Source organism: Nicotiana tomentosiformis, chromosome 5, assembly GCF_000390325.3.
Source record: "Nicotiana tomentosiformis chromosome 5, ASM39032v3, whole genome shotgun sequence".
In the NCBI taxonomy this organism is placed as follows: domain Eukaryota; kingdom Viridiplantae; phylum Streptophyta; class Magnoliopsida; order Solanales; family Solanaceae; genus Nicotiana; species Nicotiana tomentosiformis.
The window spans coordinates 82120340-82132653 of NC_090816.1; the positions used below are offsets into that span (position 1 = coordinate 82120340).

General features: G+C 35.7%; 1 protein-coding gene across 1 annotated transcript; it reads right to left on the reverse strand.

The window, feature by feature from the left end:
- Positions 1-8751: 8751 nt before the first annotated feature.
- Positions 8752-11742, reverse strand: LOC138892672 (uncharacterized). The gene is made up of 5 exons (XM_070176408.1): positions 11709-11742; positions 11029-11157; positions 9253-9356; positions 9081-9170; positions 8752-8997 (listed from the first exon to the last, which is right to left on the reverse strand). The coding sequence occupies exons 1-5, from the start codon at positions 11740-11742 to the stop codon at positions 8830-8832; spliced, it is 525 nt and encodes a 174-aa protein (XP_070032509.1). The 3' UTR covers positions 8752-8829.
- Between the last annotated feature and the right edge of the window lie 572 nt (positions 11743-12314).

Sequence of the window (12314 nt, forward strand, 5' to 3'; positions counted from 1 at the left end):
GTTAAGTCAATTCATGCAAGCACCAAAGAGGTCACACTGGGATACAACTGTTCGAGTGGTGAAGTACATAAAGCAGGCACCAGGAATGGGAGTTCTTATGAGCAGCAAACAGGCAGACAGTTTGACATGCTTTTGTGATACGGACTGGGCAGCTTGCCCCAATACCAGGAGGTCAATGACTAGATTCATAGTAAAATTTGGAGAATCTCTTGTATCTTGGAAGTCGAAAAAATAACAAACTATATCAAGAAGCTCTACAGAAGCAGAGTACAGAAGCTTACAGCAGTTACAGCAGAGGTAATACTGGGGTTGTTTGCATAACTACATGTATCAATTAAACAACTAGTAGACTTGTTTTATGACAGTAAAGCAGCACTACAGATTACAGCAAATCCTATATTTCACGAGAGAACTAAGCACATAAAAATTGATTGTCACTTCGTGAGAGACAAGATCAAAGAAGGGACAATCATTACACACTACATTGCATCTAAAGATCAACAAGCTGACTTGTTGACAAAAATTTTGGGCAAGGTGCAACATTGTTCTTTGCTTGACAAGCTGGGAGTTACTAACATTTTACACCCCCCAGCTTGAGGGAGAGTGTTAGGATATTAGGATATGTATTTGATTAGTTATTCACTATGCAGTTAGTTAGAAAGTTAGTGAAGTGTAATGTGACAGCTAGATTACAGTTGTCATATCTAGAGATAATATATTTTCTCTCTCAATTCTCTCTCCAACTGCTTTAGCCATATGTTCCCTTCACTGAGCGAGCTTGCTTCCTCCGTAGGAGAAGCTTGAGGATGACTCACATACTGTAAATTCTCTTTGCATCTACACATATGATTGCTTGCTCTATTGTCCAAATACCACGAGCTACAATCATCCCTATCTTCTTTCTTGAGTGACAGCAACAATGTTGACTCATCTTCTTCTTTCTTGTTGTCAACAAGGTTAGCTTTCTCTTCAACATTGCTACGATATTCCCAAGAGTAATGGACAAATTTATGACAATTATAACATTCAATTTTTGATTTGTCATACCTTTATCCATTATTTTCTTGATAGTAGCCACGTACTTTTCCTCCTCCTTGTCTACAGCCACGATCTCTAAATGTTTGGTGAATTTTAACTTCATTGTTGAAGTTGTTACCATTACTTCTTCCACTTTCATGACCTCCACATCCTCGTCCTTGTCCTCATCCATTTCCTCGATAGCTCTTTTCACCTCCATAATCCTTAAAGAATGCATGAGTTTAAGAAGTTGCTCTAGTGTCACTTCTTGTCTCCTTTTGATCTTTTCTTCGTGGGCTTGTAAAGAACCCTCAAATTGCTCTACCATCATAGAGTCTAAATTTTTAGACTCCTAATAGCACACACCACAAAATCAAATTTAGGTGTTAAAGTACGAAGGATCTTTTCTACTACACGGACATCTTCTATGTCCTCCTCGTATCTTCTTAATTGATTCACAACAGCCTTTACTTTTGAACAATAATCTATAATGCATTCAGATTCTTTCATTTTTAAAACTTTAAAATCAGCCCTTAAAGTTTGATGTTTTACCTTCCTCGCCTTGTCAACTCCTTGGAGAGAATTTTGTAAAATCTCTCAAACTTCCTTTGAGGTGGTAGCATATGCCGCCTTCTCAAATATGGCATCATCAAAATATTGGTGGATGAGCGTGAGGGCTTGTTAATCCTTCTTCCTTGTCTTTGACAAGACATTTTTTTTATTTTGAGGCAGAGCTTCCTTATTATCGGGTTTTGCATACCCTCTATCTACGATTTCCCAAACATCCTAAGAGCCAAGGATGACTTTCATACGTAGACAACATTTCTCATAATTATCTTTTGTGAGACAGGGATACTGAAAAGATAGTGGGCCATTATCTGATACCACGTTGTTGGAAAATATAATATCCCGCCCAGAAATAATATTCGCGGTAAATAACAATAACAAAAAAGAGTAATAACGACACCAAATCTTTTAACGGGGTAAAATACAATACACGAGCGAAGCAATATAACATCATTATAATATTACAACTTGGTAGTGTCAAAAGACTACTACAATTTTAAAAGAAATAATACTCTTTATTTTAAACACTTTACTACGATATTACTCGCACTCTCTGTTTATCTCACAGACTATAATTCGTAAATTACTCTCTCTACGCTCTATTGCGTTATCTCTGATTTTGTGTATCTGAATAAGAGAAATAAGCTCCTATGTGTTCCAGAGCATCATAGGCTTTCAAAAAAAATCTTGTGGAATCCGTGAAACTTTTCTTCCCCTCCAATCGTGAGTCCGAACCGTCGCCGCGAAGTTCAGTGGTAGGAAAACTTTCCAACTTTTGAACCAATCAAACTGGTTCATTTCATTGCAATTTGCTTTGCAAGTTGCCACTGTCCAACACTGTTTTGGTTTCAGCCGTCCTTAGCATTGCAACTTGTTCTCATTTTTTTTCTTTTTTCTTTTATTCTTTTTATTAGATGGGTCCCACATTAGCTTCAGTAGTTTTTAGTTATGTTTTATTATTATTATTATTATGTGCAATAATTAGTTTGTTACAACAAGTATTTTTGCACTTTGTTAAATTTAATGGAGTAAACAAGTAGAGTACTACTTAGTATTTTGGTATAGCTTGAATTGATTTTTTTGTAAAATTCTGAAATTTTTGAAGTTTAATATTTTTTTATATTTACAAAGCACATATATAGGTATGTAGTTATTTTTTATTATTCTTTTGTTATTTTTATTTTTTAAGAGCACGGCTTCAAAACAAAATAAAGAGCAGAGGGTAAAATTCGTTTGTTATGCCTAATGGTGCTTCTATTGTCAAACGTTCTAGATGACTTTAAACCCGCTTGCACATTCTGAATCTACCACTGCTGGCAACCCATTATGGATAAAACATTTATTAAAGCAAACAGTATACATTTCTTATGGAACAAATCTTAAAGAAGTTGATATTCCTGGCTTTTAGTTCCATCAGCAAAAGTATATTACGTTTCTTTGGAGTTAAGACTTGCATTGCTATCTGAGCACAATGACTGAAATAGCTTTGCGTAAAGATCTTTCTCTTTCACTACTAAAAATTCGCTAAAAATCGACCAAAACAATCGATCAAAGTTGGTCGGTTATGGCCAATTACCGACCAAAACGCGACCATTAGGGTGTGGATAATGTTTTGATGGTCGGAATAGCTTACCGACCAAAGTTGGTCGGAAATTACCGACCAACTTTGGTCGGTAGCTTAAAACGACCATCTGACAAGTTTAACTACTTACCGACCAACTTTAGTCGGAAATATATTTTATTAATTTAATTTTACCGACCAAAGTTGGTCGGTTTAACTAAATTATATTTTTTTATTATTTATTAAAATTTAAAAAAATCGACCAACTTTGGTCTGTAATTGAAAATATATATATTTTTAAAATAATTAAAATTAAATATTACCGACCATAGATGGTCGGTAACCTCAACAGTGCAGGCAAAATACCGACCAAAGTTGGTCGGTAATGTTGAATTCTGAGAATTCAATGTTCATTAACCGACCAACTTTGGTCGGTATTTTGGAATAATTTTATTATTATTATTAAAAACCGACCAACTTTGGTCGATTTTTCTGGGTTTAATTTTGGCATAAAATGTCTGTTTTGGCAGCTACACCACCTGCCAGCATACCAATACACCTAATAACAACAACAACAACAACAACAACAACAACAACAATAACAACAACACAACAACAACAACAACAACAACAACACAACAACAACAACAACAACAACAACAACAACAACAATCAAAACTTTCAATAAATACTTTAAAACTAACAAATTAAAGTTCAATTGAATATAAAAATTCAAAACCAAGTTAAAACTAATTACAACTAGTTCAAAACGGGTTCTATTTGTCTAGTTCAAAGTATATAAAAGTCAAGGGGTATTTTCTACAACATCATCATCACCGTCTGATGAACTTTTATTTACAAGACGGTATAGAAAACGGTCTTGTGGAGGACGGGAAGAACGATCACGGGGAGGACGGGAGGAACGATCACGAGCAGGACGGGAGGAACGATCACGTGAAGGTCGACCCTCTGGAGATGACTCACGAGATCGGGGCAACGGAAAAGCTCCACTAGATAGGAGAGTTCTGATCTGAGCTTGCATGCCAAGGAATTGAGCATCTCTAAGCCTTTCTCTTTCCTTGGCCGCTTCTAGCTCGGATGTGAGCTTTGTCACTGTCTCCCGCATAGCGGAGAGGCTCTCCCTATTAAGTTGCTCGCCTTGCGAGGAAGTCCCTATTCCTCGCATTTCACACTTATAGCGATGGAAGTTTTTAGTAGGAAGCCTGTATACCTTCCCCCATTTTGGACCGCCAACAGACTCCAACCATATTCTTTCAGCATCCTCGTCCGAAGGTTGGGTTGGCTCACCCGATTCACCAGCTGGATGACTACGGATGAATTTCTCCACGTTACTTTGGTAGCGACCCTATATTATTTTAAATTAAATCAGTATATCAAAATTTTTATAAAATTAAATTATAATACTTAAAGAAAATTGAAAGCTTACATATGTTGTCGAGGCCCGGTCCTCGACCCACCTATCTTGATCCCCCTCTTTTTTCTTTTTCACAATATGTGTCTCCTTGAATAGCTCATCATGACTCATTGGAGGCCCATACTTCTTTTCCTGAAAACAAATTAATTTAGTTAATAAACAGAATAGATATACTTAGAAAAGTAAAATAATTTAAGCAATTACGTACCAATCTTCTTTTTATTGTCCCTAGGCTGATCACACCTCCAGTGTTCAAGGAGCCTCCCTTCTCGGATGCGCGAGCTTTCTTTCCTTTTTTGCTCCTCTCTAAGAACTTCGCGGTAAGCCATTGCCTTTGCAAATCATTCCACAAATTCTTAAGTAACTAGCCAGGCTTCTTGTTCTTCTTTCTAGCATCCGAGAAAGTATCCGTCAATCTCTTGCGAGCTTTATGATAAAAATTTGTAGTCACTTCCGCGCTATAGCGGTCTTCCCATACACACTTGCTCTGTATTTCAAAAGTTAAATATTAGATGGAAACATCATAAATATAAATTATTAAACTGTTTAAAAGAACATTTATACCTTAAATTGATTGAAAATTTGCTCCTTCAGCGAGAATGGGCAATCAGTCCAAGTCGTATAAGGGCCATCATAAAGCTTTCTGATGGCATTGGTGATTATCTTTGTAGTCTTATTACCCGGTCTGAACCTGCAATTTAACAATAAAAATACATTAATATCTTAGTAAAAATATTACAAATCAATAGACGCAAAAATAATGAATAACACTTACCCATCACCCTCAGGGACTATGATGATCTTGCCATGTCGATCATAATGCACTACCTCATCATCACCATCCGAAACATGTGTATCAGAGGCATGTGAAGACGGTGTAGGCGGGTCAGAGCTATTGCCTCGCAGGCGAAGGCCTGTAATAGATGGGGTCGATGATGAAGATGGTTGCGATCCCTGTGACTACGACATAGTTGGATGCGACCCAAGTGGATGTGATACTGACGGTTGTGACCTGAGTGGCTGTGACCCGAGTGGTTGTGACATGGATGGATGTCATCCATATGGCTGTGATATGTAGGGATGTGATCCATGTGGATGTGATGTAGATGGCTGCGATGCAAATGGCTGTGAGGCAGCTGGACTGTATGTCGGACGTATAGTCCTATAGCCCTGTGATGGAAGACCTGGTGTATGAATGAAGGTGTACGGCTCGTGATGCTGTGGCAGCTCAGTATAGTCGTGTGGTGGAAGATAAGACATAGGCATCTCTGAAAAGGGTGGACAAGAGGGACTATTATTTTCTACCCTCCTCTTTCCCTTCCTACCCTTTTCTCGACCCCGAGAACTAGTAGGGTCATTATTACCTTGACCCTTGCCTGCCATCTGTATAGTATAATACACATTTAGATTGAAACATATAAGAAACTAGCTATAAAATGAGAGTGCTTTAAAAAACCAACTTTTTAATCATCATCGACGTATTGTTCCTCGTCCGAGAAGTCTTCGTCCTCACTTGTTTGAGCTTCATCAGTTGATTCTTCGTCCTCATTTTCTATAATTGTTACTTCATTTATATCAACTTCTTCCAATATGCGTTCAGGATGTTCCAAATTATTTTCTAACTGATCATTCACTATTTGGTGAACATTGGAGATATCGTTTTGATATGCAACATCTAACACATTCTCGACTTTCACCCTACCTACAGGCTTAGTTTTTATTACAACCCACCAATCGGACTTATTACGCCGCAATGGATAAGGAGCATAATACACTTGCCTAACGTTATGTGCAATTATGAAAGGATCATAGTGATCATACTCCCTCGTATGATTAACCTCAATTATGTTGTATTGGATACTCTTGTACCTCTTGTTGCATTTGGGTCAAACCATTTGCATCTAAAGAGTATCAATTTCTTATATGGCCAACCTGTATATTCTAGTTGTAATATTTCTTTGACCATACCATAATAATCAATATCTCCAACTGGTTGTCATCACCACCTTGAACCCACACCCCGCTGTTATTGCTATTTTTATTTTTAGAGCAATCCTCTGTATGAAACTTATAACCATTCATTATGTACTTAGACATTGTTGTGACCTGAAGCCCAGGTCCCCAAGATATATCTTTCAAAAATTGATTTACACCATTATTTGAATTATTTACCTACATAGTGTTAAAACAATTCATAAGTTAGCACAACTTATGAATCAATTTTTATAATATATATATATATATATATATATATATATATACACACACACACAAACTGTTTGAACCACGTATCAAATCTCGTATATACAGCATCATGACCAAATTGACCCACGAAGTGACTGTATATATATATATATATATATATATATATAAACTGTTTGAACCACGTATCAAATCTCGTATATACAGCATCATGACCAAATTGACCCATGAAGTGACTGTGACACATCAAATATTTTTAGTAATTGCATCAATATGTAGTCACAGTAAATTTTACATTTTGATAACTAATAAATCAATATTTGAGAAATTATACAACTTCGGGACAATTTAGCAACACATGAAGTGTAGCTGACTTGTACTCCATATCACTCAAACTTCTCTTTCTAACACTCTCGGCCTGGTTGATTGAATATGGACATTGGTGGATATAATGGATCATTCACACATTCGACCGTGTGCCTATTGGGCCTATTCCTAGAACATGGTACGTTACTCTCAAAATAATAAGAACAAAAATATGCAGTTTCCTTTGCAAGATAGGCTTCACATATAGATCCTCCAGTCCTATTTCTCTGCTTAATAAATTATTTGCATTTGCCAATTGTCCTACATAATGTCATGTTAGCCAAGAACATTCAAATAAAATAGAATATTACATCAAACTTATAATATTACCTCTCAAAGGGATACATCCATCTGCATTGAACAGGCCCTCCAAGTCGTGCCTCGTGTACAAGGTGTATTGGAAGGTATTCCATCACATCAAAGAAACCACATGGGAATATTTTTTCTATCTTACTAGAAATTACACGAATGTTCTGGTCCATCCGAAGTAGGTTTTCTTCCCTTAATGTGGTAGAACACAAGTCTTTAAAAAATAAACTAATCTCTGTGATGGGTTTCCAGATTCTTTCAGACAAACCACAAAATGCAATAGGCACTAAGGTCTCCATGAAAACATGGCAGTCATGACTTTTCAAATGGCTCAACTTCCCTACCTCCATATCTACTTTTTTTTCAAGATTCGGCGCATAACCCTCAGGCATCTTCAATTTCGTAATCCAATCACAAATTTGTCGTCTTTCCTCCAAAGTGAATATGTAACTTACTTTGGGCTTGAACACCTTACCATTATTTATTATCTGCAAGTATAATTCAGTCCGCCTGTAATATTCTTGTAAGTCCATTCTAGCCTTTGGGTTATCTTTTGTCTTACCTTTAACATCCATCACTGTGTTGAATAAATTATCAAAATAATTCTTCTCAATATGCATGACATCAAGGTTGTGTCGGAGAAGATTATCCTTCCAATAAGGCAACTCTCAAAATATACTATGTTTCGTCCAATTATGATTAACACCATATCCGGGGAATCTATAAGGTGGAGCCTCAGTAACTTTACTGAAGTTCTGGACCCTCTCCCAAATTTTCTCACCTGAAAGTATCGGAGGTGGAGAATCATATTCGGGCATATTGGTCTGATGGTAATGTTGGGCGCAGATACTGGATGTGTCTCCACAGGTTTGAACGCAATGACGAAAATCATTTTATGTTTGAGGAATGGTATGATGAACCCATTAACCAGGAATACTATAAATCATGTTTGCAGTATGTTTGGAATATGAACAGTGAATACCAATGCCAGATCTCTGAAATGCAACGAGAAATTGCGGAATTGCAGGAGAAACTAAAAGATGCAGAAGAAGAAAAAAATAAAATGGAAGAGAAATTTAAGTGATTGGAGCAGAGAATAATAGGCGGTAGTGACTAAACAAACACATGTATGTGTTGAGTGTAGTATTTTATCTTTATGTTTTCCGTGTCATGTATTTTCATTAGTTGTACTGAATTTAAATTATGTTAAGTTGCTATGTTTGTGTTTGTGTTTGTGTTGTAGTATTAAAATAACGAAGAACCAGAGAAACAAAAACATAATGCGCATATAATGTAAACAATAATAATTATTGCAATTATTTACTGAATGTCATATGTACATAAAATACAAAAAAAATCAATGCGTCCCACATCATGTATGCTTTAATGAAGCCGTTGGCCTGAGGCGCATCCCATCCCGCCCGGCTACGCTATCAGGATCATCCTCATCACGTCGCCTCTTTATCGGAGGATGCGCTGCAGCATGATCGTCAGTAGGGCTGGCAGGCTCGGTAGAAGGGGTCGTCTGCCCAGCAGTAACCTACAGAATATAAGATATTTCAGTATATAAAAATATATATTTGTAATGTACGTGTTAAGTCACAAAAATTTAAATTGTCTTACCATGGTCTCGTCGGGCTCCTGAATATAATCATCCGGCGCAGCCAGGTCAGTATCGCACAAAGTGGCCTCCGTGACGGGCGAAGATGAAGCCTTAATAAAAAAAACATAAAGGTATTTATGGATAATCAATGAAATAAAAATAAATTTAAATGTAATAGTAATACAAACATACCTGCGCCTGTGAAAGATCCCCAGCATCCCTCGATGATGACCCATAACTCAGTCGGCGCCTACTATCCACATCTTGTGTCGGCCGATCATCAGCAACGGTCGATACTGAAAAGACAGCGGGCCATTATCTGATATCACGTTGTTGGAAAATATAATATCCCACCCAGAAATAATATCCACGGTAAATAACAATAACACAAGAAAGTAATAACGAAATCAAATCTTTTAACGGAGTAAAATACAATACACGAGCGGAACAATATAACACCACTATAATATTATAACTTGATAGTGTCAAAAAACTATTACAATTTTAAAAAAAATAATACTCTTTATTTTAAATACTTTACTATGATATTACTCTCACTCTCTGTTTATCTCACAGACTATAATCCGTAAATTACTCTCTATAGAGCGTTCTCTCTCATTTTGGTGTATCTGAATAATAGAAATAAGATCCTATTTGTAGGAAAACTTTCCAACTTTTGAACCAATCAAACTGGTTCATTTCATTGCAATTTGCTTTGCAAGTTGCCACTGTCCAAAGCTGTTTTGGTTTCAGCCGTCCTTAGCATTGCAACTTGTTCTCATTTTTTTTCTTTTTTCTTTTATTCTTTTTATTAGATGGGTCCCACATTAGCTTCGTTAGTTTTTAGTTATGTTTATTATTATTATTATTATTATGTGCAATAATTAGTTTGTTACAACAAGTATTTTTGCACTTTGTTAAATTTAATGGAGTAAACAAGTAGAGTACTACTTAGTATTTTGGTATAGCTTGAATTGATTTTTTTGTAAAATTCTGAAATTTTTGAAGTTTAATATTTTTTTATATTTACAAAGCACATATATAGGTATGTAGTTATTTTTTATTATTCTTTTGTTATTTTTATTTTTTAAGAGCACGGCTTCAAAACAAAATAAAGAGCAGAGGGTAAAATTCGTTTGTTATGCCTAATGGTGCTTCTATTGTCAAACGTTCTAGATGACTTTAAACCCGCTTGCACATTCTGAATCTACCACTGCTGGCAACCCATTATGGATAAAACATTTATTAAAGCAAACAGTATACATTTCTTATGGAACAAATCTTAAAGAAGTTGATATTCCTGGCTTTTAGTTCCATCAGCAAAAGTATATTACGTTTCTTTGGAGTTAAGACTTGCATTGCTATCTGAGCTTAATGACTGAAATAGCTTTGCGTAAAGATCTTTTTCTTTCTTCAGAGAAAAGAAAAAATTTAAGAAGCAATCCAAGCTGTTTACCAGAAACCTAGTCAGCGTTATATACCCCAATTATCGCTTCTATAGGGGAATAATGAATTCTACTTTGCAGCAGGAAACCGTTAGGATCAACATGTCGATTTAGTACTCTTCAAACCTTAAACAACTTTACCTCAAAAACCTTTAACTAAAAATATACAAAGCTGGAGAAGTCCTCAAAGAAAAGAAAAAAAAATCAAAAGGAAAGGAGCTTCTCTCACTATTCCTTTTTGAGACGGCAAAGAATACTGCATGCTACAGTTTACATACCTAAGCTTAAAGCTTCAGCGCGCTAAGTTATAAGCCATTTCAACTGCATGCAAGTTCTTGGGAACACGAGTAGATAGACGACAAAGGGGAGATTCAGAATTTAAACTTAATATACTCTTAGTTTGCCATGGGATTATTAAGAGTATCCGTGCTAGCTACTTCTAGTGCATGCAAACACATGCTCTGAAGAATCCAGGAAGGAAGATGAAAGAGCTTGAAATTAGATAAAAGGGAACAGTACTTACTTACAGAAGTATATCTTGTCACTATAGTAACTCTGCAAAGTTGCGCTGAAGAAGTTGAAAAGTGACCAAGAGAGAATAAAATGAAATTAAGAGAGATGATTGTAACAGTATTTTTGATAGTTTTTCTACCTCAAGTTTAGACTAAATACTGTGAAAATATATATAGTTACCAACTTAATTGGATAATGGTCTTTTTCCAAGGAACATATATACTCATTTAGTATGTTTTCCCTACTCATTGACCTCAATCTTTGGAACTTTAGAAAGAAAGGAGTACAAGAGTAATTTTGCTAACAGAATGGTATCCTAGGACAAAAAATATTTTTTCGAAGCCAAAAGTGGTGTGTGAAGTCAAAAACATAGGTATACGCGCGCATGGCATGAAGATGATGAGCACCTGGGAATTATGATTGAGTGTGAATGAAGTTAACATCATTAAAGATTCTCCTCACCCATGTGACTGCTATTATATATGCTCTTCTTTCCACTCACTAAAAAGGATTTTTTTTCCTATTGAATATAAATTACTATGTTTTACTCTTCTGTTGATCAAAATAAAGACTCTAAGCAGGACATGTTTCTCGTCGTAATCTGGATCAGATATATAACTTCTTCAAGTTTGTAAAACTAAGCAAATTGAGAAAATCCTAAGTTAATTTCCCGTCCAAAAAACAAATGACCATGTGCCAGGTAGCAATAACGTTCACTTGCCATTTCTCAGTGGTCTTTCAAAAATAGCCATATACCGTTTCAAATGTCACAAGCACCGTGATACAGTTTGTGAAACTTCGTAACAATGGCTATTTTGCAACCACATGGGCTGAAAAGTGACAATTTGTGAATTCTACCCAATTTCAGCTCCTTCCATCTTGGAAAAAGGATAAAAAAATAAAACCGCAAATTTGCATATTTGCCTGCCAACAATCGTAGTATGTTTTTTGTAAATACCTTTGACATTTACGTGAGAAAATGGAGCCTCATCCTAGCAATGTTAATATTTTGATGGAAATTAATTATTACCAATTTAAAGTTCAAGCCCCACTTTTGCTTACTTATCCCTTTTATTTTTATAAATAAATAAAGCTCAAACAATTGAAAATAAACCCAATGAGTGCGAATCCCCTTAATATAGTATTAAACTTCTGGTTTTGTTTTAACAAAAAATTACATACAGATTTATTGCTTTCTTTAAGCTTTTTTATGTAAAACAAAGTCTACCACTTAATTGAAAGTTTCTATGAATTTAATTAGCTGATATTAAATTCTCGAGAAACAAAAAGAAACCC

Excerpts from the sequence above, each read along its gene's own strand:
- LOC138892672 (XM_070176408.1), bottom strand. The coding sequence starts at position 11,742 with ATGGCAAGTGAACGTTATTGCTACCTGGCACATG. Across the intron at positions 11,158-11,708 it reads TTATTGCTACCTGGCACATG|GTAGAAAAACTATCAAAAAT; the intron begins GTCATTTGTTTT and ends TCTAAACTTGAG. Across the intron at positions 9,171-9,252 it reads GGGATCTTTCACAGGCGCAG|GCTTCATCTTCGCCCGTCAC; the intron begins GTATGTTTGTAT and ends TTTTTTATTAAG.